The sequence below is a fragment of the Triplophysa rosa genome, linkage group LG11, assembly GCF_024868665.1.
Source record: "Triplophysa rosa linkage group LG11, Trosa_1v2, whole genome shotgun sequence".
Lineage (NCBI taxonomy): Eukaryota > Metazoa > Chordata > Actinopteri > Cypriniformes > Nemacheilidae > Triplophysa > Triplophysa rosa.
Window position 1 is genome coordinate 7,008,472 of NC_079900.1, and position 26,379 is coordinate 7,034,850.

General features: G+C 38.6%; 1 protein-coding gene across 2 annotated transcripts; it reads right to left on the minus strand.

Moving 5' to 3' along the window:
* Window positions 1–241: 241 nt before the first annotated feature.
* Window positions 242–25,490, minus strand: arhgap27l (Rho GTPase activating protein 27, like). Of its 2 annotated transcripts, none has more exons than XM_057345992.1 (20): window positions 25,387–25,490; window positions 24,839–25,161; window positions 18,032–18,965; window positions 9,158–9,616; window positions 8,745–8,948; window positions 7,739–7,819; window positions 7,445–7,564; window positions 5,320–5,409; window positions 5,065–5,121; window positions 4,619–4,683; window positions 4,142–4,229; window positions 3,951–4,052; window positions 3,435–3,533; window positions 3,040–3,124; window positions 2,788–2,910; window positions 2,507–2,605; window positions 2,342–2,419; window positions 2,049–2,183; window positions 1,735–1,840; window positions 242–1,651 (listed from the first exon to the last, which is right to left on the minus strand). In XM_057345992.1, exons 3-20 carry the CDS (start codon window positions 18,893–18,895, stop codon window positions 1,471–1,473), a joined length of 3,036 nt encoding a protein of 1,011 aa, XP_057201975.1. In that variant the 5' UTR covers window positions 18,896–18,965; window positions 24,839–25,161; window positions 25,387–25,490; the 3' UTR covers window positions 242–1,470. The 2 variants fall into 2 exon arrangements, with proteins under 2 accessions (XP_057201975.1, XP_057201976.1); XM_057345993.1 differs by having other exon boundaries at window positions 7,451–7,564; window positions 25,387–25,489.
* Between the last annotated feature and the right edge of the window lie 889 nt (window positions 25,491–26,379).

A 26,379-nucleotide genomic window follows, 5' to 3' on the forward strand; every position in this document is an offset into this window, starting at 1 on the left:
CTGGCCATTAGGCATAGTTTTACTACCCATATTATGGTTAAACCATGGCTAGTGTAGTAAAATCATGTTAGTTTGTGGTTACTATGGTTTTACTACAAGTACAATGAACAAACGTGCTACAGTTAAATAATGGTTAATTTGTGTACGAGTATACAGCTATAATTGTGTTTACATGTATGAATTTGTGATTATGGAGGTGTTTCAATTGGTAGTTTTGATTGCAGACAGTAAAGAAGGGGACTCAAGAAAATAAAACCACATTTATTGACGTTTTCGAACATAGCAAAGATGTCGGGTGATAAATCTATGCACTTCCAATTTTTATGTATCTTCAGCATATGCATTAATAATGACAGCATATGACCACTGCTGTAATACAAAAAATAAAATGTGGCCTATTTGATTTCAGTGTAAAAACTATGCACATATTTGCACAAAATTAAATATGGTGAATGCACTTTACTTACAGGATTATCTCTGTAATCGTTGGCAATTATTTTTTAAACATATTTTTATAGAAACATATGTAAAAATATGTACAGCTTTCATCTACAACCGCAAAGTTTGTATTTAACACTCAACATTTTACTGCGTTAGGTTTAAATGTTCATTGTGTTCATTTTCATACTTCTGTACATTGGTCAGCATTTTACAACGTTTGATCTTGAAGGTTACAGACAGTGAAAAATGTTTATTATGTTTGTCATACAGTTAATAAAACACTTTTATTTTAACAGCAGTCCCGCTTTGCTCATCAATAAAGTTTATGGTACTTCCACCCACATTCAAATTTTTGTTCTGAAAAAGAAAAACAACCGTTTTTGTGGTGCTCATTTACCCTTCAGTAGGTAATCTCACAAGAGATGTAATTAATTGTCAAAAATATATTTTATAATATTAAGTAACATGTACAAGTATATGCTGTTAGCTTTATTGAAACAGTTGCAAGGTCATTTTTAAGGTGGAATCGGCATCTGTATCCCATTACAGATTGTAAAATAACATTGGCACAAATTTGACAGGATCTGTTTGATCACACTGGCTCATGATCTCTTTGTATTTTTTGTTCTCATGGGCTGGGCAGTACCAAAAACGCAGATCAGAGTAACATTAAGATGCAAGGCAGTTCTGAGGCTCAAATCAATGAAATCTAAATCAGGTCATGTAGTCCAGACATTGTGTCAAAGCTGGTCTCGGTGAGGATTGCTATCAATAGCTAGTATTGCACCTGGCCCAAGTATAATCCAGTGATGATGAAAGACCCAGAAAATTCTGAGGAACATTGAAGACTTGTTGTTATTGGTTGTGACAAACCGTGACAGATTCATTAGCCTACTAGCCAATCCCATGCCCTCGTGTTTACGCAAATGTAAAAAAGTAAATATCCAATGGGCAAACAAAACAACATTCATTAACCATCTTTGGGATAATGGGAACGTCTGAAGATGAATCAGGTTTTATTCAGGTGACTCAGGTTGGGTGGGATGGGAAGAACTCGTTGAACTTGCTGAGAATGAGCTCCACAATCTGGTTCTGGAAGACCATGTGCATGGTGATGTTGGACTCTTCCTGTGGTCGTAACAATGTTGGACCAAACACGATAGCCATGCTCTGGGTTGACATGCGGTTAAACTCGCAGTGATCAATCACCCTGTAGGACACAAGGGTTTATGGTCAGAAAAGATGAAAGACATATTGTTGCCATTTACGAGATAAAAACTGAGATGTCCATACTTGCGGAGATGTGTAAAGAGAACTTCCATGGTGTGATGGTTGGGCAAAGGCAGGTTTCTCACCAGATCTCGTATATATGACACTTTCTGGCTGTGGTCACTCATTTCTAGAAAATAATGCAAGTAAATTCACTTAACCAGTATTTGCAGGCATTACACAGAATTGAATAATTCAGAGTAACTGTGATAATCGTAAAACATGTTCACTCCCTTTACAAAATCTTAATTTTTTATCATTTCATTGCTTCTTGTCTATGAAATGAGTTTGATTGTGACACAAAATTGATTGTGTAATAGGATGGTAGTGAAACTCACGTATGGCAGCAATAAACTTATCAAAAAAGCTATAGGGGAAGAGAGGCTCGGGAAGTTCACGCAGGAAGAGCTTCAATGCTCCTGTGATCACGTGGATCTCCTCCCACTGCCCGTCTTCCAGATCTAGATCCTCTTCTACAAACAGACAAATTAAAATGAACACTGCTTGAAAATCTTGCAATGGGATAGTCAATGTTACTTTAGACTCTTACAAAGCAAGAATTGAAGGTTCGGTAAAAGTAAATTGTAGTTATGAAAAAATTTGCCCAGACGTGTCTGAAGCTCTTGTTTACCGTGATCAGCTTTATATCGAAGCTTCTGGATGACGGCCAGATTCCCGCTCACTCTGTAGACTCCATCTATCTTCAGACCTGCACAAGGTTTAGATGACCGGGGTTATTTTTAGAATATCCAAAACTCATACATCATAACCAGGTGCCAAAAAAAAGTATATTTACCTCTTTTCTCCACAGATCTGATGCACTTTTCCATAAACCTGGGCACGTTTGTGTTTTCCCGGTGACATAGGGTGTCTAGGTGGCAGCCAAATACATTCTCTGTACAGAAAGAGTTATTAAAATGAATTCAGTACGATTCACAATTGGGTCACACATTATTCAAAGTTTATAGTTACAGCACATAGATTTGTTTCAGAATCTAAATATTATTATTTATATTTAATGTTTTTAAATGATTAAAACAAATGCCAGGATATTAAAAGGCTGAACATGATACTCACCTTTAATGTAGCCCTTCTCTTTGACTGACTGCAGTGTCGGCCGTCTCTGGAGAAACTTGCGTAGTTTGTTGCGCACGCGGCCCTGTTCTGTGTCTATGCTACTTGAAGAACTCAGCCTGGTTGCTATAAGACAAATATGTAACTATTAGTAGATTCTAATGATTTTTCTAAATAATAATCACTGAATTACATCATATAATACACATTTGATGTATATTGGTATCAGCATGCCCATCTGATTCAATAACTCACACTCAGACTTCTTCTCTCTATCCAAAGGCAACGCGGGTTTTTCTGGGATGTCCTCCGCCTCATCCTCCGAGTGATGACTGTGGTCCTGAAAAATCACATTTGGAGTCCAAATATGATGCAATATTGCATGCAATTTAAATGGTGGAACTAACAAATGATTCACTTTCCTGTGTCTCAGTGGTTAGAGCATGGCGTTATTAACGCCAAGATCATGGGTTCGATCCCAGGGGATTGCACATAGTTAGAAACAAATGTATAGTACAATGCAATGTAAGTCGCTTTGGATAAAAGCGTCTGCCAAATGCATAAATGTAAATGTAAATGTAAATGATTACAAATCTGGCAATTGAGATTCTTTGTTGTATTGTATGTGGCCAGAAGAGGGCGCCACTCACCAGTTGTCTGATGGTGTCCAGGACGATCTTGTGCCAGTCAAGTATGATGCTGTCAGTGTCAGACTGTATCAGATACTCTGTGCCTTGCCTTGTTTTAAGCTGCAGAGGGACAGGAACACTGTTACAGGTCTTACAATTAAACACTTGTTGAAGTCTGAGAAAACTGATTGCAATTAGTGCAATATCAAGTCAAAGGGCAAGTCAACAAATCCTGCTAGCAATCAATATGAAAAATACTTCTCGGCTTGTCCCATGCCTAAAAATGAAAATTAAGTGCCATATAAGTTGGCAAAAATCTAAGATGTTGACACAGCCAGACTTGTATGGCAAAACAAAAATCGCTGGTCACATAATGGCTAACCTCAAAATGAAACGGACCTAGAAACACAGAAACAAACTAAAGCCTGTTTCAATTCCTGAAAATGAAGGACGTACATACATTTCAAAAAAAGTTTTGCCAACCAATTCAACTTTTTATTTTTTTATGTCATGAACATCCAAAATCAAACGGTTTACCTCTAAAACGTTCTTCTTGCTTGACTTTTCTTTAGATGCCCATAACAGAGTCGCTCCTTTTAGTTCCACTGTGAACTCTGGTACGATCTGATTGGACTTGGTCTGCAGGAGTTAACCAATGGCAAATAAGTTTTTCATTAAGAACTTTTTTAGTACGTTCTGTATATGTTTGAGATTGAAGATGAACGTACAGCCATCCCAGCAGGTGTATATTTAGGGTCCTTGTGGAAAGTGAGTATTCCATCATGCAGGACAGTCCATGACTGTGCCCAGTTCTTCCTGAAATGACAGGGGCAGTTACTTTAGGTGAAGCACAGAAATGTGTTTAACACCTTGCTATAAATTCATTTTGTTGTACTGACACAATGTGTGGAAAAAATGACACAGAGAACACAAGATCAAGGTCCTGGTTGAATCAGGAAGTATATTTTTATATTGGAGGCACATTGTTTCCTACCAAAATGACCTGCAATATCCTCATAAACACAAGCAGAGGAAGTGGCATATAACTACAGATACTGGTTTTATTCTATCTGATTTAATCTATCGGCCATTATTAAAGTACATAGAGAAGTAGTTAAAACAGAGAACAGCTCATTTGAATAGCCCATTAACACAAGCCCACGTGTTGTTACATCAGAGATACTGGGGTTTACATGAAGACACACCTTAGCCTCTTTCCATTCTCAGCTACTTTGGTTTTGTTGAGAATTCCAGCCTTCTCCAATGATGTCTACAAAATACATGAAATAAAAAGTAAGTCCAAGTTTTAATACATACCCACTGCTCAATGACAAGCAAACCACATACTAATTTTACAGTTCGGAGAGATTATGGTATGCTCTTGGGACAACAGAACTGAAGGACACACATTGGGACAGAAAGCGTTTGTTAGTGCATGTCAGTTGGAAATACGTTACACGAGCAGTGATTTAACGGCGACAACATGAAATGAACAACATTAGCTGTTAATCCGAATGAAAGTATTTATTTCTCAACAATGAACAATGATGTTAGCTTTCTTCTAATGCATGACAGGTTAGTTTCGGACCCCGGTTTAGACAAGACGATGCCCAAACCCCCTTTAAAACACCAATCAGGCCTGATAACCCACATGATGAGAATGCGAATCTGCGCTCTGATTGGACAGGTTCCGCCGCCGTCTTTTGTCCTTCAGAAAGGAAACAAAACCATTCTTGGGTTCTCACAAAATCTGGGCTTGGTGTAATTTTTGAAGAGAACGCAACCGTGAGCTTGAGGAAAACTGAATGGGCAGTGACTGTTACACATGAATGAGTTTGGATGAACTAAAGGATATGAGTTAAAAGCTCCGCTGAGGACTGGAAATACCAGAGGTTATAATACATACGTGATGCTGTGATTCTGGTGAATTCCCTGAGCTGGATGCATCAATGACACAGTCAGAGGCGATCCTCCTGTGCGACGGGGAATATTTGTGCTGGGGAGAGAGAAGCAAATGAATATTAGAGAGTGGAAATGGTGAGGTGGCGCAAGATAGATCAGGTACCAGATGTTTCCTTCCTGCTGTGGTCATTGTGATGTCATCCGTAGAAAATAGCAGAGAATTAAATGTCTCGTGTTGCTCTGAGGGCGTGTCGTGCAACTCATGCAAGTAACATTTTTGTTGAGTTGTTCCAGTAAATATTGAGCTTGTTGTGAAGCCACTACTATGAGGCATATGTTTAAGAATTTGGAATAAATCATCAGAGCATTCTGGAAAATGTAGTTTGTTTCACCATTGTTCCAAAATTAAATTGATGAAACTGTTCACCAGCACTTACAGCCAACAACAAGAGAACCTATGTGCAAGCCCCCTACAAAATAAGAGGAGCTACAGACGTGCTCAAATTTGTTGGTACCCTTACAGCTCATTGAAATCATGCTTCATTCCTCCTGAAGAGTGATGAAATTAAAAGCTATTGTATCATGTATACGTGCATGCCTTTGGTATGTCATAGAATAAAGCAAAGAAGCTGTGGAAAGAGATGAATTATTGCTTATTCTACAAAGATATTCTAAAATGGCCTGGACACATTTGTTGGTACCCCTTAGAAAAGATAATACACAATTGGATTATAGTGATATTAGTTTCTTTAATTAGTATCACACATGTATCCAATCTTGTAATCAGTCATTCAGCCTATTTAAACAGAGAAAAGTAGTCACTGTGCTGTTTGGTATCATTGTGTGCACCACACTGAACATGGACCAGAGAAAGCAAAGGAGAGAGTTGTCTGAGGAGCTCAGAAAGAAAATAATAGACAAGCATGGTAAAGGTGAAGGCGACAGGACCATCTCCAAGCAGCTCGGTGTTCCTGTGACAACAGTTGCAAATATTATTAAGAAGTTTAAGGTCCATGGAATTGTAGCCAACCTCCCTGGACGCGGCCGCAAGAGGAAAATCCACCCCAGATTGAACAGAAGGATAGTGCGGATGGTAGAAAAAGAACCAAGGATAACTGCCAAAGAGATACAAGCTGAACTCCAAGGTGAAGGTACGTCAGTTTCTGATCGCACCATCCGTCACTTTTTGAGCAAAAGTGGGCTCCATGGAAGAAGACCCAGGAGGACTCCACTTTTGAAAGAAAAACATAAAAAAGCCAGACTGGAATTAGCTAAAATTCATATTGACAAGCCACAATCTTTCTGGGGGAATGTCCTTTGGACAGATGAGTCAAAACTGGAGCTTTTTGGCAAGTCACATCAGCTCTATGTTCACAGACGAAAAAAATCAAGCTTTCAAAAAAGTGAACACCATACCTACAGTGAAACATGGAGGAGGCTCGGTTATGTTTTGGAGCTGCTTTGCTGCATCTGGCACAGGGAGCCTTGAATCTGTGCAGGACACAATGAAATCTCAAGACTATCAAGGCATTCTGGAGCAAAACGTACTGCCCAGTGTCAGAAAACTCTGTCTCAGTCACAGGTCATGGGTCGTCCAACAGGATAATGACTCAAAACACACAGCTAAAGAACAAAACATCGGACTATTCTGAAGTGGCCTTCTATGAGTCCTGATCTGAATCCTATGGAACATCTATGGAAAGAGCTGAAACTGCAGTCTGGAGAAGGCACCCATCAAACCTGAGACCGCTGGAGCAGTTTGCTCAGGAAGAATGGGCCAAACTACCTGTAAACAGGTGCAGAAGTCTCATTGAGAGCTACAGAAAACGTTTGCTTGCAGTGATCGCCTCTAAAGGTTGTGCAACAAAATATTAGGTTAGGGTTCCCATCATTTTTGTCCATGACATATTCATTTGTTTTATTATTTACAATATTATATTGAATAAAAAATCTAAAGCAAAGTCTGATTTCTATTAAATATGGAATAAACCATGGTGGATGCCAATTCCTTTTGTCAGTTTCAAGTTATTTCAGAGAAAATTGTGCATTCTTCGTTTTTTGTGGAGGGGTACCAACAAATTTGAGCACGTCTTATATACAAATAAATAATATTTTAAATGTCTGCTGACATTCACCAAGTCTTCCTGGGACAAGTTTTGGCTCATTGTGTGTCTCCAGTTGTCCACAACAGGTTGAGCATCTTGGTCCATTCCATTACCAATCATCTGCTGCCCGGGCAACACAGAAGCCTTAAAACAAAAAGTCATGATGAGTTCAGAGGTAGACAAAGAGGGAACGTATATAGCATGGCTGAGAGTTTAAAAGACATAAAAATATTTTTTAAACAGTTATTTTATTTAACAGAAATAAACCCAGAATGACTAATAAAACTAAAGTTTCAAAAGAAAAAGTCAAACACGGACCTCTGGAAGGCTCCACTGGCATTTGGACCCATCTTTTGAGTAGTAATACGCCTTCCCTTTGTCATCCTTAGACTGCACCCACTGTAATCAGAGATAAATTAGTCTATTCGTTTATTTAGGTACGTCATTTAAGTTAGAATTAATTGCAATAAAATTATACATGCAACATTCTACACATTTCTCATTCCTCACAAGTTTAATAACATTTATGGTTTAGTAGATGATGCGTTCAGCAATGAATAAGTGCAGTCTTATTACCTCTGTGTTTGTTTTACAGGATTTTTAAAAAATCTTAATTTTTTCCTCAGTAATATCAATTGCATGTTACATTTTGGCCTGCTTGTGCACCAATAGCAAACATCAATCCATACTGTACGTAACACAAACTTTATGGACGTATTGGGACTACCCTCTCTAAAAACATGTTCTATTCCAGTGATTCCAATCAAAACAAATATTAATGCTATGCAATACAACATTAAAATATCTGTTTTCATCATTGTTGCAACAGTTTTGGAAAGGCCCTTTTCTGTTCTGAAATGACTGCACACCCATGTACAAGTCATTGGGTTTGATGGTGTTCAGCTAGGATCAGGTCTGGGCTTTATACAGACCGGTCCATTTCTTCCACACTAGACAAAATAAATCATTTCTTTTTTTAACTTTGCTTTGTGCACAGGGGCATTGTCATGCTGGAATAAAAAATGGCCCTGCCCAAACTGTTGCAATAAAATAGCATTATCATTATTAAGATGTGTGCTCACGGAAGTAGTCAAACCTGTTGAGGGCGTCCCAATACTTTTGTCTATATAGTGTATGCTTTTCTGTAGCTCAATTGGTCATGGGTTCATTATAAATTCAAAAAGTATACCAACACTGTATTGCATTGATACAGTGCATAGTTTACAAAAAGGTGGCTGATAAACAACAACACTGGACATTTTTTAATAACCCCAGTCTATTTTTATAAACGTGCCTGTGTGTATTTCTTGTAAACTCTCATTACCTGTTCATGTGTGTGTTCACTTGTGAAAACAGGTTTCCCATCACCCTCTAAAGACCGGCTCCAGCCCACAGGCAAATCTTTGTGCGGGTCGATGACAGCCCTGGGGATGATGGCGCGTTTGATTGGGGGTAACTGGAGATCCTTAGGGAGTTGATGAAGATATTGGGATTCAGTTGTAGGGTAGTCCTCTTCTGGCAGAGGTGGCTGGAAAGAGAGAGAGCGAGCGAGCAAATAGTCATTAATAGAGAGAGAGAGAGGTAACTAAACTACAGAGCAGACCTCACTATAATTTATCAATAGTCTCGTGGATATAATCTATAATCTATATTTCTATAATAGCAATGTATTTAATACATTTCTCATAATAATTTGTAGACGGATGAACAGACGAGTAATATCCAGTTATATCTTACTGGCACATTTGACCCATCTGTTAAAGGTGGAGGGGACAGCGGATCCGGCGCAGTCCAAGAGCTTTGATTTAATGTGTGGTTATAGTAGTAATGTCTCCCAGTGGCTTCATCCAAAACTTGCTGCCAGTCTGAGCCCACCGAGTGGGCTGAGGGTGGGGTGGACACCGTGGGCAAGGGGAAGGTCAAAGGCTCCATCACAGATCCTGGGTGGGGGCTTCGGGGATCAGACCAACTGCTCTGCCCTGTGGTGGGGTGGTAGAAGAAGTCCTTCCCGCTGTCGTGGTCAGTATGGACCTGCCATTCGGCCGAGCTAGGAGGGGTGGCGGAGTCTGGGCCAGGACTGAGAACAAGGCCGGGTGAGGAACAGGTAGAGACCGATGAGATTGGAGAGCGAGCGCCAATCTTCTTCAGGTCAGTGACGTTGGCGTACACTGCTGTGTTGGGGTTTTCATTCTCAACCTGATGGATGAGAGGAGAACAATTATAACATTTAAAGGGACAGTCATAAAAAAGGCATATTTTGTCATTGATTTCATCCTAGCTCATTTCAAATTTCAGATGTATTCTGTGTTTGTAACACACACACGCACAAACGCACACACACACACACACAGAGAACTCAAAGAATTACCTACAATACTCAATTTAACAAAACCTTAGTGAAAAAAGACAATATGAACAGACCACATCACATGGAGTGTGATGTTAACATGACATCACATATCAATGTTAATGTCAAAGTGAGGAACTAACCTATCTATGTCTATGTCAGTACTTCTATTGCTTTCCCTAAACAAAGGTCTATAGAAAACCTAACAAAACGAAAGCCAAAGGGAGAAAATCCTGCTGGAGACACTCCCTAGTCCCTCAATTCAGTCATGACACAAAGAGGTTTATGTGGAATCAAATATCTCTCCGGCCTTCATCTTCAGGCCTTCACTGTAACCTGACAATCCAACAGCAAGCCAAAATTTCATCCACCATTCATGCACAGATCTTAGACACAATTTATTTATTATTACTACGCCTGTCCAAAAACTGGAAGCATCCACATAATGTCTTTTCCTCACAGCACTCTCTGGAGAGGAAGTCGAGATTAAAACAGAGAAGCCGACTGACGGTTCTACTCCCCTGCAGTACATCTGAGGAGTTACACGATAGACATGTAATGGTGAAGAATGAAATACTGCCATATAGTCTCACAAAAAAATCTCAAGGAATGTGTCTGCCAAAGGTGCTCAACTGATCAAAATAATCTACAAAGAAGGCTAAAGCTTGTATTGGTAACAACAACTATAACCTGATTCGACAAATAGACGGTAATATTTAGTTGGTCCGCCTTTAGCTTTGATTACAGCACGCATTCACTGTGGCATTGTTTGATAAGCTTCTGCAATGTCACAACATTTACTCCCGTCCAGAATAAATGGATTTTTCGCCAAGATCTTGTATTGATGATGGGAGAGTCGGAACGCTGCGCAAAGTCTTCTCCAGCACTATAGATGCTGGAGAAAAAATCTTTTTAGAAAAAATCTATTGATGGAATTACCATAGTAGTCAGCTGACCTCATTCTTTGGTCACATAACGTTGCTGATCCTAGACCTGACAAACTGCAGCAACCCCAGATCATAGCACTGTAGTGTATTATAACCAAACACAGACCGGAAGCTAACTTCGGGCCAGGTGTGTGCGTCCTAAAAAGACATCTATAACATACCTGTTAACCTTTGCATGGATTTACTAAACATAGTAAATGCTTTTCACCATTTTTATTAATAATATTTGGAGGCTTTTTGACATTATTGTGATAGGACAGTGGAGCGGTGACAGGAAGTGCTGGGAAGAGACAGGGGAGCAGGATCGTCAAAGGACCGCACAAGACGGGAATCGAACTCGGGTCGCCGCAATCGTACTAGCGCTATATGTCAGCAAACTAACCACCAGGCTATTGGTGCTCACATTTTCACCATTTTTAAAGGGGTCATATTTAAGGTTCAAAAACGCTGTATTTTCCACATACCGTGCATGTTTGTATCTCCTCTTTGCCCCGCCTCTCTGAAACGCGCAGATTTTTTACAAAGCTCATCGCTCTGAAAAGCGAGGTGTGCTATGATTGGCCAGTTAACCAGTGTGTAGTGATTGGTCGAATACTGCAAGCGTGTGACGGAAATGTAACGCCACTTACCATGTTTGGAACATCAGGTTCCAACGCATATTGACTGGTAGTCATATCATACGACGAACCGACGTAGATTTGTGGGGGTGTGGTTACACGAGGCGTTTCAGGCAGGTCTGGGTGAGCATTCGCTTTTAGATAGAATGCATCTTTTGTAACGACACTTTAATTTTGCAATTGTACGTGTCTAATACATGCATGGGCAACTTATAACACACCAAAGACACAGAAAAACACGTATTCGCGCCATATGACCCCTTTAAAGCTGTAATTTGTAACATTTACCTCTCTGTCACCACTTCTGTTTGACACATAAAATTGCAGGTTACTTTACGTCCTATATATTACACATGTCAAAGTTAAATAATGCAAAAACTGATATTTCCCGCATTTTTATAAGCTTACCGTTGTGAATCAACACTCTCATATTTTATGTACTTACTTAGTTGTGTTTACTTTTAACCAAATAAAGATTAGGAACTTACTTTTGTTGTTTATCAAATAGTCATGTAAAGAAACATTTCTTTAAAGAAATATATACCAAAACTACCTGAATACAGCTAGACATGTCTTTAGAAAAACAGAACAAATGCAATACTGGTCTGCTGGTGCATACGCTCTCAGATGTTATCAACAAAAATGCTTATGTTCCATGCAACTGATGCAATCATCCGAAGTTTCTTACAGAGATGTCCCAGGATCAGTTGCAACCTATCCAAAAAGCAAATGTAGTTGAGAGTCAACTTAAAATAGCCCAGGTGGTAGAATCGTTGGGTAAATGACAAACAACAGTATCTTTCAAGAGAACAACAGTGGGATAGTCTCACAAAAGCAGATGTAATCAGCAAGTCCACAATAGCCTAGCTGGATTTCTTTCACAGCATTCCCACAAACCCCAGACTAGCCTCACAATGCCACCCTGTGTTTACTGTGCTTACCTTGCGAAGCCTCAGAATGGTCTCTAGTCTGGGCATGAGCGTATGGCAAGCCTTCAGAATCACCTCTTTCACTTCCATCTGAACCTCAAAACCAAATCAAACTTGTATAAACAAACAGGACCAGCAAGCGTCTCAAGAAACGTTGTGTTCCAGCCACATCTGGTCCAACTTGAAAGGTTGCAAAAGTTAAAACAACACAGGAACAGGATCTGAAAATCCAAATCCACAAACCTGCATCTTTTACTACACGAGAGTACTGTATGTTGTCAGCATGTACAGCAAGAGGAGATTCTGGGTTTATCTGGCTTTAGGGGAGGGGCACATCAGATTGTTTGACAAGAAAGATGAAGAGGGTCTCCCGAGGGTCATACAGACATGAAAGAGTGCACATACAAACACAGAACCCTCAACAGGGAACACAAACTAACTGCTGCTGTTGGGTGGAGGAAGTTCAACTCTCATTTCCTCTTGAGGTGGAGCAATGCTAATTAAATAAACAAACATAATCATGTGTTCGGTAAACATCCTGACATCTGCCAAGAAGAAAACAACACATGAAAAAAAACGGCCAAAACAAAGTTCAACGTGAAAACTATGACTACTTAAACCTATGTTTGAGTCATAACTCTTAATGTGCGCAAAAGGCCCAGCCTTCCAGATGGGGATGTAAAGCTAGAAATATACAAATTACTGTAAGTCTCAAATCAGTTCCTTTTTTCTGTTGAATGGCTATGTTCAGAGAACCGGGTGAGATGCTTTTTAGTGTAACCAAATCAAGTGGTAAATCTAGATTATACGGCATTCAAATGAAACCTCAAAAGCGGTTTTAGACACTCCCCTGAATTCACTTTCAAGTAATCCCGACGGTCTCATTTGTGTCCCATACACAAGCCTTGATCACACGTGTTCATGAATCAGCACATTCGGCCATATACAGAACTAGCAGGTGTGAGAATATGTAACAGTCATAGCAACGCAACAAGATGCACGTTTGCAAGGGCAAATATAACTACCATTTCTTATATATAGCTATGTTAGACATTTGAGTTTTTTATGTTTTGTAACATGGATGTTAATGTACATCATGTTGTGCGTCTTGTTGATGACAGGTGTGCTGGTTACTTTTTAAAGGGATAGTTCCCCAAATAAATCATTTACTCACCCTCTTGTCATTTCAAACATGTATGACTTTCTTTCTTCCACAGAACACAAAAGAAGATATTTTGAAGAATGTTGGTAACCGAGCAACAGCGATATCTATTGATGGTTTTGTTTGTGTCTATATATAGAAGTGAATGGGGTACCACCATTGTTTGGTTAACAACATTCACATACAAGTTATTGTAATAATGATTTTTGCTTGTCAATAAAAAACAATAAAACTACATTCCAGTGATTACAATTTCAGCTTTTAATTGATAATAAAAACAAACTAAATACAATAATCTAAAAAAAACTCATACCATACTGTACAAACATCAATGGGTGACAGCCATTCAACCATTACGTGTGACAGTTAGTCAATCATTTGTGTTTCCTGGTCTCAAAAAGTTTTATAATGACATTCCAGTGTAGTTTGACCCCAATCCTGATCAGAAAACACAAAGATAACAACCAATTGCACGAGCCACAAAGACAAATGATATAGGGTAATAATATTTAAAGAGAATATATATATTTTAGACTGCTCATAATTGATTGAAATGGAATTCATATGAATCAATTTACACTGAAATACTAGTTGTCAAACAAATAAAAAGTAATGCTTTTTGACAATCTGGAGCTGAACCTAAATACAGCCACATAGTCATATTATACAATATTTGTTTAGCTTGTCTTTATCGTTTATAACACATATAAATAACGTATTACTTTAAACGTGTAAAACATGAATATGAATAATAAACCTTCAAGCAAACCTTCAAACAAGTACTGAACACTACACCTTCAAGCAAACACTCCGCCCCAATACAACCAAAGAAATCCTGAGCATCATCACTGAGCACAGTGGCCTTATCTTCTCAAAATAACCTCAGTGAGATCAAAATAGCCTTGAAGGATTTGAAACACAACGCAATCGATGAAATGATAAAGCTGATTTTGTGTGAGAGAGATAATGATCGAGAAAAGCTTGCCATTCTCACTGAGGCTGAGTCACAACGGTAAACCACAACAAAGCCCTAGGCTTCACCTACGAAGTTTTCACGAGGCTGAATCCAGCTTCTGTTTCTTTCAACGTGTATTGTACAAAGCGCTATACAAATAAAAGAAGCTCGTTACTTCACTTAAAAGAAATGACTTCCATGACTCAAATGTCAGCGTTATACGACGCTCCATGTTTATAGCTTCCCTGACTGACTCAAACTCCAGTTTAGAGCGCGCGCGATGAAAGTGGATTTGTGCCATATACTTTGTTAACTCTCGCGAACTCACCCACTAAAACCAAGCTGTTTACGGACCTTATACGTTTCTAGAGTTACAGTTTTGTTGCTGTGTATGATGTGTAAAATATTGCTAACAATACCTGTGTTCGATTCGCGAAAATCTCCTCAGATGAATCTCACCTTTCTCTCCTAAAGCGAGTCCGCCGCCCTGAAGTGGCGCTCGCGCAGGTGAACTAGCACAGGAGCGCGGTGACCCACCCTACATTTTAACTCTTTCTCTCCCAAACTGATGCGTTTTATGTTTCCCACGTACAATACGAACAATTCTTGCGGTGTTTGTTACCCCCAAAAATCTTACATTTATTTTAAAATTTCGCTCCTTACGGGAACACTGCGCAAGCCACACGCAATTGCTTGTAATGCGGGTCAGGGTGGGCTCTTGTGTGTTTAAAGCAGTGCAATGACATTTGGAGGCCTTCAGGAAATACTCCACCTTAGTTTTGTAAACGTGCCGATGGCCATTTTAGCATCGCTGATCCAGGCAGCCAATAGCCACCCTGCATGCAGTAAGCCCATAATATAATAGTCAGTATTATGTATGCCACACAGTAATAATAAAAGATGCTTTGCTTTTATCCCATGAGCTCGTGGCTTTGAAGTACTGACCGCAGATTAAAGGTCTTCACTGAAACGTAAACATACAATTACTGTAAAATAAGTCAGTAATGGAGGCTAGTTATAGTTTTATAAAACAGCTCAAGCATGACCCACCGTACTTAAATTAATATGAATATCAGGAACTAATCTAAACATCTTCACATAATCTGAAGCTTCACACCGTGCTGGTTTTGTGCGAAACGTGTCAGTGACTGATGCAGACGGGTTAACAAAAGCTTTGAAATCTAGGTGCATTGAGAGAGATCCCAGTTTCTGCACCATAACCAGTGTTGGGTGTAACTAGATACTAAATAATTACTGTAATTTGATTACTTTTCCCTTGAAAAAGTAAAGTAAGGGATTACTCTTATTTTTTCTGTAATTTAATTACAGTTACTTCTGATGTAATTAAACTAAATACTTTGTGTAATGTGTGTGCAATAGTGGAATTGACATCAAAATTCAAAGTCTAACTTTAAAATTGTGCTTTAATGTATAATTCTCACATTTGTAATACTTTGGTCAGTAAATAAGAGTACTTTATTTAGTTTCATATTATTTATTTGAATGAATTAAAAGAGCCGTTTCATGTCTATCCTTGAATCCCTTAACTAATCAAGGTTGATATAGGATATAGAAAGTAATTAGTAATAAGTAACTAAATACTTTTTGGAGAGAGTAATTTCTACAGTGATCTAATTACACTATTGAATACGTAATTAGTAACTAGTCATTAATTACTTTTTGAGAGTAACTTACTCAACACTGACTGTAACGCTCTCCTCACCAGCAAAAAGATTTTAAACTATTACCAAATAAGCATGATTAAAAACATAGAAAAAAATAAGAAAGAAACAAACATCAAGTGTTGACTCTTAAACGATAAAGTCCAGAAATTACTGAGAACATGATACATGAGAATGGATTCATTGGAATTCTGTCACGAAACTGACGTAAATATAAACATTTCATATGAATTTCCCTAGAAAACCATCTCTCTGAGTTGTTTCAGAGGCTTTTTGACTAATTCCAATTTCCAAAGTATTTGAAAGCAGTTGTTCATAAAAACAGAACAGTACACCTCGACAATCTGACAAATTTCAAGCTACGGGATCATTGAAACCGAGAAGCTAAAAACACCTGCGATAACAATAGCAACTCAGCCTGACTCAGATCGCAATATCTGTGCTAACAACGTCCCTGGAGGTTACACCCCCCTCTAATGCACATATGCAGCCTGGGCTAAATTATACAATAATATATTCTTATATTACAACTGTTATATGATATATCAAAATATTACTTTTAAATTGAATTAAAAGCATTACATACTAAGTCTGCCCAGAATCTCTCTCTCTCCCGTGTTCTTTAAGAGACGGTTGCTGCTACTAAAGAAAATCAAACCTGTTGTCGTAACATGCCCTGTAGCTCTAGCTCTTAACTGAACTCTGCATGGTGTGATCAAACCTTTAAATTTGTTCACAAACATAATAAAGGGATGGGCACCCTGACAACCTGTAAAGCAAGGTGAGTGCACTACAAACAATAAATGCAAATAGATATGAAAATGTGATTTTTTTTATACAAATTGTCAGTATGCTCATCATGGCAAGCTGGTGGATTTGTCTGATGGCGAATGAATGCAGCATATCATGCTATAAATCTCTCTCATTTGATAAAAACGCACTAACTTTAGGTCACTGTGTCCTTCCCTGTAGGAAAAGCTTTAACATCCTGTTCTGACGTCATATCGGAGAACCTTATTGTAAAGCAGCGCGCCATAATTTTCTCTCCATTGTTTTCAGGTGCTCTGTTTTGTCTAGGTAAACACAAATGTCTTCTTGACTGCTAAAAAAAACCTTTACGTTATTAATGGTAAAAATGTCAGTTTGATGAACTCAAAAAATCATTGCTCTTTCAATTCAGTAGAATTTAGTGTGAACTGGCCAATATCGCCCCCCATTGGCTACTTTTATTACTTTTCTTTAAAAAAACTATGTTGTGTTGCTGCTGTTCCTCATAAGGATTTATTCGCCCGCTGGCTCTGCTGCAAACAAATCCTTCCATACAGAGATAATGGATATGTCAAAAATACACAAAAAGTCTGCAGGTAAAAAATATGTATCTAGTATGTATATATGTATCCAAGTCAGTACTTTGTTCTAAAAAAGAAATAGATATCTACTTTATTGGTAAAATATATTTCTTTATATTTAAGCTAAACTAACTGTGTTTAGATCAACAAACTACTAATTTAGGGCAGGCAACAGAGTAGACCAACCTGATCACATCTTTGTGTGTCAGCATTGGGTTGTTTTGAAACGGTTCAGTGCAGTTAGGGAAGTGTTAAAAGTGAAAATTTGAAAGAGAAACATGTTTTAAAGAGAATATGAAAAATGTCCTTGATTCTGTCAGCAGACTAATTCATTCGGTTGAACACATTATTTTTATATACAAATATTTCATTATAATATATTCTAATATTTCGAATATATTATTATTGTCATTATTTTTTCATACAAATACTCTTTATTATGATAAGGTGTTGGGTAGTGCTTGTCTATAGTAACTGTATAAAAACAACAGGCATATAAAATGTATAATTTTAAGTAAACGTTTTAATTAATTAATATACTACACATTTTTTTCTTTTGAGGGTTAGGGCATACAAATTAAAAGATCTTTGCAATAAGAGTTTGCACGCATATGAGGCTGTACCTTTATTTTCGGTAGTGAGCTTGATGTGTTGGTCTGAGGATTTTCCGATCCGGACTGTGCTTTATCCGTCAGTGTCAACTCATCTAGATTCAGGTCCCCTATGGATTCATAAATATTCTCAGAGTCTGGTGACAGCAGTGGTTCTGAACTAGAACTTTCACTTTCAGGCTCTATTGGGGATTCTGGTTCTGGTGACTTCTCATGAGACCTGATCTCATTCAGATTCTTGATAATAGGAAGTTCTACAGGTTTGACAGGGATGGGTCTGGCGGCGACAAGTGGGTCGGCTGGGCTAAAGCTTGGTACTCTGAATTTATCAGACACCGTTTCAGGGGTAGCATTACGAGAGACGGACAGCAGATTGGTCACTAGACTCATCCTCTTCTTCTGCTGTGAGTCTGAGAGAGTATGAAGGGAGAAGTGCGAGTCTGATGGTCCGCCACACTTGTAAGGCGGTGGGTCGTGTAAATCCAAAGGAACGCCAAACGTGGACATGCGGTTTTCTGTTTTGTGGTAATTCCCTTTAGGACGTAGTCTAATTGTCACCTCATCTGGTTTGCGGGTCTCTGCCACGTCTGTCACAACAGGCTTCAGATCAGGGCTTGGAGGCTCTCTGAAGTCCAGAGGTGATGGTATATTGGGTGGAAGCTCTTTCACATATTTAGCGGGGATGTAAAACGGCTTGGCATTCTTTTCATCTTTGCACACATGCCACCAGTGATTGTTGGTTTTGGTCAGGAGCATGTAGCGCTCATTGGGCTTTATGGACACCATCTGGCCATCCCGGCTCTCGTATTCATATTCAAACTCCACCAGTACCAGGCCTAGACTGTGTGTTGATGTCATCTTGTCCATCGGATACATGTACCCCTTGCACTCCTGGAGGGAAGAGGGTCACCTGACAAGCAGGAATCAAGGCTCAGCGAAGGGCCTCCTGAAGGGTAGAAAACAAATGAGAGGATTATGAGAAGCAATAAGTGAAGAGACACAGATTACAGGAAAATTATATAAACATGGAGGGGCTTTGTTATTCATGAGTTATCGTATCTGTCATACGCACATGCACCTGCTCTATAAATGAAAAATCAACAAGCCACTCTGGCTGAACTCTCAATCGGTCCAGCTGTTCATAATCTTTGACGTTTTAACAAACCAAGACCACTCAGCTGCTCTTGCAAATTTCATCTTTACTTTTGTGAACTAGGTAAACATTACAACACTTTTTACATTAGTCACACACACACACACACATGTTGGGTTTCCATGTTTTATGGGGACATTCCATAGACACAATGGTTTTTATACTGTACAAACTGTATATCATATTCCCTACACCTAACCCTACCCCTAAACCTAACAATCACACAAAACTTTCTGCTCTTTTAGATTTTCAAAAAAGTTAATTCTGTATGATTTATAAGCGTGTTTCCTCATGGGGACCAAAAAATGTCCCCTCAAGGACAAGGATTTTGGATATTGCCATCTTTGTGGGGACATTTTGTCCCCATACCGTAGGGTTTACCCTATACACAATACTAAAGTATTACAAGATTTAAAGTATTACAAAATTTCCAAAATATTAAAAATGTTCACAGTTTGTTTGCATTTTTGTATATACAATCTGTTGGAGAACTTCATTAAAACTAAATACTATTGAAACTAAAACTGAATAAAAAAAGTATTTCAGAACAAAATTAAGAAAGTTAAACTTGAAGGGAGAACTTAAAGCAGTAAGCACAAAAAAATATTGACAGTTCATGTATTTGCAACTCAACAATACTGTCATAGCTCTACAATACATATTATATTTATTTTTGTTGCAATTTGCGATATGTCATGCCACAATATGTTACACTCCTAATTCTGGAACCAAAAGAGTGCTGCTTTTTTAAAAAGGATCTAAAACTATCCACACAATAGAATACCTCACCCTTATGATTGTATATATCACAGTGATCTCATGATGCAGTAAATGTCGTAAATACGTTTTCAAATTCTTAGCATGCAGAGCTTACACATTTGTATTCCAATGATGCAGCAACTGATGATTCCAATATCACATGCACATTTCAAAACAAGCACAATATTTCATTACATCACAGCACATTCCAAGCTAGCTGAGGCGTTTAAAGCTAACCATGGATATCTCTAAACCACACCTTGTCAACAACAGGTTTGTAACTTTAGAGAATAGAGGCAGGCAGCCGTGGTGAGGTGTAATCAGACTGAATGCTCTGATCAATGACCTGAAGAAAGCAGTTTAGTGTGACCTCCAAAGCAACTCAATATTTACTGGAAAAGATTTTTAATACACTTGGCATTTTATAAAAAATATCAAAGGGATTACATTGACAAAATGGGTATCTGTTTAATGTTTGCTATCACATGTTGTTTTTGATGTTATGTTGCTGTATGAAAGACAGATGGCCTCATGTAGTGACAAAAGCGCTGTGAGTGGTTTTACGTTTCACAGCTTGTGTAAATATGAAACTTTGTTTTATTACATCATGGCCACTAGTGTGATCTTGTTTTAAAACACTTCCTTCCTTTGGCTTGTCTAATGCTGAGAGAAAGACACAGGAAGGAACACAGAGCTGCTGTCAGCAATACCCCAACCTTGTTGTCCACTATATTTAATCTATGGATAGGCCTATATACTATATACTTGGAGAGTTCATTTGCAAAATCAGGTAATTCCGTTTTTATAAACTTTCATAAATCATGTTATCATGTTTTTATTGTGTTAGCTGTATTTTTTATTTTATCATTTATTATTAGTTATTGTTACTAAATCAAAACAGCCCAAACAGTTTGATTGATTGGAAAGCACAATAAAAAACATGATTTTTGCAAATGAACTCTTCACCTACAGTGAGGGAAATAAGTATTTGATCCCCTGCTGATTTTGTAAGTTTGCCTACTTACAAACAAATGAAGGGTCTATAATTTTTATGGTGGGTTTATTTTAACTGATAGACACAGAATATTAAAAAAAATCAGGGGAAAAAAATGTTATATAAAGGTTATAAATTGATTTGCATTTCAGTCAGTGAAATAAGTATTTGATCCCCTACCAACTAGCAAGAATTCTGGCTCCACAGATTGGTTATGTGCCTATATGGACCACAGATTAGTCCTGTCACTTTAAGAAAGTACTCCTAAATCAGCTTGTTATGTATATAAAAGATGCCTGCCAACAGAATCTGTATCTTCCAGTTCAACCTCTCCAACACCATGGTCCAGACCAAATAGGTTTTAAAGGATGTCAGCGACAAGATTGGAGACCTGCACAAACCTTGAATAGGCTACAGACAGAAGCTTGGTGAGAAGGAGACAACTGTTGGTGTGATTATTTGGAAATAGAAGATATACAAAATAACTATCAAATGCCCTTGTTCTGGAGCTCCCTGCAATATTTCCCCAATGGGGTAAAGATGATCATGAGAAATGTTAAAGATCAGCCCAGAACTACACGGAAGAAGCCTGTTAATGATTTCAAGACAGTTGGGAACACAGTTAGCAAGCAAAACATTGGTAACACATTGGTAACACGCTATGCCACAGTAGACTGAAATCCTGAAGCACCCGCAAGGTCCTCCTGCCCAAGAAGGCCCGCCTGGCTCGTCTTAAGTTTGACAATGAACATCAAAATGATTCAGAAAAGGCTTTGGCGAAAGTGCTGGCACTGCTGTGAGACCAAAATGGACTCCTGTGTTTGGAGGGAGAGAAATGCTGACTATGAGCCCAAGAACATCATGTCTACAGAGAAGCACAGTGTTGGAAACATTCTGCTTTAGGGCTTTTTCTCTGCTACAGGTATACAGGATGACTTCACCGCATTGAGGGGCTGAGGGACGGGCCCATGTACCGTAAAATCTTGGACGAGAACCTCCTCCCCTTAACTAGGTCACTGAAGATGGGTCATGGATGAGCCTTTAACATGACAAAGACGCAAAACATATTGCCAAGACAACCAAATAGTGGCTTAAGGAGAAGCACATTAAATGTCCTAGCCAGTCTCTAGACCCTAGTCCTATAGAACCTCTGTGAAGGAGGCTAAAACTCCAATTTGCTGAACGACAGCCAAGAAACCTTAAAGATTGACAGAGGAGTGGACTAAATGTATCCGGACACATGTGCAAACCTGGTGACCAACTATCAGAAATGTCTGACCTCTGTGCTTGCCAACAAGGGTTTCTCCACAAAGTACAAAGTTATGTTTTGCTTGGGGATCAAATACTTATTTCACTGACTGAAATGCAAATCAATTTATAACCTTTATATAACATTTTTTTCCCCTGTTTTTTTTTAATATTCTGTGTCTATCAGTTAAAATAAACCCACCATAAAAATTATAGACCCTTCATTTGTTTGTAAGTAGGCAAACTTACAAAATCAGCAGGGGATCAAATACTTATTTCCCTCACTGTATATACTATACGTAAAAGTACAGAATTGTATACGGTCGTTTTCACCAGATACCAAGATCTACGAAAAAAAAACATAAAGGGAATATTCTGGCTAATGTTTTGCTTTCTGTTCCTGACAGAAGCTGCTTTTAGATAAAAACCCTTTCATCCCAACTTCCATTAGCATTTTAAAGATGGATTTCAAGATGAACTTTGTGGGTCAACCCAACCCACAACGAACAACACACTGGGTGTATAAAACACATTTTTACAGTAAATCATTTATCTAGTTTTTAACCTTTAACCACAGAATTTATTTCAATTCACAATTCAGAGGCATGTGTTCTGTCAGGTGAATGAGGTAAAACAGTTGCCTGTACAAGCTCGAACAAGAAGAAACATCTATTTTAAGCGATTGGTGTTCAGCATGATACTGTGTCATGAGAGCTCTTTGTCCTGAATGTAAGGTTAATTCAAATGTAGCTCTCAGGCATTTGAAAAGAAAAAGCTTTGTTGTTTACAGTAGACTTTATCAGTTGGAAACAACAAAAGCGTTTTTTGCAGGCCAACACATGTCTGCAGCAAGGCATAACACCCTTAAATGCTCAACAGACGTCACAAAAACAGACAGAACTTGTCTTAAGACAAGAAGGAGGGCAAAAAAAATGCTATACATTTAAATCTGAGAATATAACTTCTACACATTGATATGAAGTTCTGCCAACATGGATCTCAGACTAATGTATTTCACAAACAGTGCAACTGCTGGCAGAAGCCGGAACCCGTCTGACAACTTTTGAACCCTTGGGTGACGCTCCCTTGAGTTTAACAGCAGAAGTGAAAAAAATACGTGATTCATCGTGTTAAGGTGGTTAAGCAAAAAAAATCACCTTAATCTGCACAAGCTGTATTTGGAGGGAGGTGGTGTCCTTCCAGATGAAAATGGCTGGTAGTGTAGAACAATTGGAGGAGGTCATTCCCATTGAAACACTTTTTAAACACGGAAACCCCTTGTTTTTCATAGCTGGCTCGCTTTGACCTTGCTGTGCTGTCTGGTTCTCTCACAGGATGCTCACGACGGGGGAGAATGGGTCTGGGATGTGTCACCCCAGCACCCAGCCACTTTTAAAACTGCTGTCCATATTTCGTTTTCGACATCCCCGTTATGTAAAAAACACGGTCAGCCAAAACACATCTCAGAATAATATACCCAAAAAGATAATGATCGCAAGCATACTGAATGTACTTGCTGATGTCTTTAAGTCTCATTTGTGTTCAAGCATGTCTGCGCCGGGTTTGAACAAGCAAATGCAATTTGGCAGCTGTGGCTAGAAGGGTGAAATTTTCTGCAAATAACTTGGTCGATCTGTTCGTCGCACACAGATCTCGAATCACTCCACATAACCTGAAGTTCCACAGACTCCCACAAACTATTTTTAAAGTCCTTTATTGTATTTTTTGTAGCTCACGGTATAAATAACCCCCCACGTAAGTTATATAGAAAAGAGCTCTCCGTCCTGCTTGAATTCCACAGAAAAGGAAAACCGTACAGATTTGGGATGACATGATGGCAAGTAAGCGATGACAGTGGATTTATTTTTACGTTAACCAATCTCAGATGTGACCACGCTCGCAAGTAAAAATACCTAACAAAACCTGCCGCGCTTTTAAATTGGAGCCCAAACAAAACATTGACCTCAGACGCCATGATGGTTATTCTGAGGTGTGCACGGAGCGAAGGCTTCAGGCAGAAATGAGATCCTCCCTGGAATGTGCCGTGCACTCAGAGAGCTGGACCTGATCTGTGGTGTTCCAGTTTTCCTCCACACCCACCAGACCAGTTACCTCAGGAATGCAGAAAGAGCGCTCTCAATCTCTGTGAAGTCTACACGACCACATCCAAAATAAGGGATATTTTGATCAACTCATTTAAATGATCTTACTTGAATGAATACAACTACACAGCTTTCAAATGAACCTGAATTACCAGATTTTCAGAACGCTCAAGGAGAGCAATTCTGATGTCACAATACGTTTCGTCTTCAATCTTGTTGACTGTTGGAGGATCAACATGTGACACCCATGCTAAACTATATCACATAAAACTCACTGACAAAAGTCCTCACAGTATGCACTGATTTTCACATCTTAAAGCACAGCGAACTGCGGTTTCAGAGCTGGAGTGCTTCTCTATTGAAACTGCAACTGAGTTCATGAGGGCAGACAGCTGTTTGTCACGCAGCAACACAAACAACTTGCTATCGTGGCTATTTCAAACAAATGCTTACACTCAAACAGGCTAAAAAAAGAAGTTAACAACGATTTCTGAAAGTAATAAATAGTTACCACACACTTCAAATATCGCAATACTTCAAACTTTCAGTATTTAAAAATGTACCTGCTGAAAGGGGAATGAAGCGTCATCCTCTCTTTCTCCTTTTGTTCGAGTTACATTTGTGGGATCCGTCTCCTGGTTTTCTTCAAATGTCCTTTTCTTTGAAGCTCAAACTTTTCAACGGTTCAGGAAGGCTTTGGTCTTCAGCCACCAGCACTTTGTTAATCCACCTGTAGCTCAAAGTTCCAGTGACAGTTGTCAGCAGGGCAAGTGCACGTCTCTGTGTGTGAGGGTGGGTGTGTATACACGCTAAAGCTTTGTGCCAGTTTCAGCTTGCCTGCCTCCACCGTCTGCATTCATTTCCTGTTCCAGCACTCACATCACAGCTTTAGAAGAGTGAGACAGTTAGCAACAGGAAGAGAGAGAGGTGAGGCTATGGTTCGACTGAATCATTAGGGAAACGATAATAGTTACAATACATAGTTAATTCAATTTTTACCACTTATTCTATTCAACCAAAACAACAATGCGTGTTGTGTTTACTTACAAACACCTTTCCTTATCATAATATAAACAAACAACACAGCCCATTATTATGCAATACAAGTTACCTTTGCCCATCAACAGATGCAGGTCCTGGTTCATATTTCTAGTCCTTGTGAGCGGTAAACCATTAAACCAAGCAAACTACAATTTATTTGACCCGAGGTTAGGTGCCTCAGTTACCAGGCAGTTCTAAAAAGAATCAATTTTGTTTCAACATTCTTATGACTTTCAGTGGATGCTGATGTGAGTTCTTGACTTCTATGAATAGCACACAGTGGTTGGTTCACACCCATTTGGGCCCTAGTGGTTTCTTCCCTCCCTTCCAGTTTGCAAAACCTCTGACTTATTTTAGTTTGCACAGAAATAAACGACTAAGTATAACTGCTTAGAGATCTCTGAACTTCACTGAACTGAGAAGAAACCAGGAAACAAGAGGTTACTTCACCTCAGATTTGAAAAGCAGTACAACATGCCCCACCCTGGCAAAAAAACATGAGTATGTTTTCTGGGTGGGGCAAAATGGACTCTGTACTTTAAGCAATGTCATTTTTTTCTCTTAGACTGTTTTGTATTTTCCTGGAATAAAACATGGAAATGACTTTTTGTTAGGGTAGAGAGATGAATCAGCTGTTGTCATAAACATATATATATATTTTTTAGCATTTTTCAGTGAATCGAATGAGGAAGAATGCATGTCAAATGTTATGATCGGCTATAATTTAGGGAAAACCCTTCACAAGTCACAAACATATGTGTGGAAGAAATGTACAGCTAAAGACAACATACTACATTTTCTTTTACATAATAACATAATATATAATAATAATTATGAGCTTTTCATTTGTTAAAAGACCCTAGACATACGTCAAATTGAGACCACAAATACTGACGTTAACAACGTTTCTTTTTCAAAATGAAGTCAATAAGTTTAACCTATCCGTCTGCTAACTTTTATTGAGCGGTTTCAGTTAAAAGTGAACTCCATAGTTCGGAGCAGTTTGTAACTGCAGTTAAAACTGTAACTTCAGTTACTTTGTACTTTGTAACTGCAGTTAAAA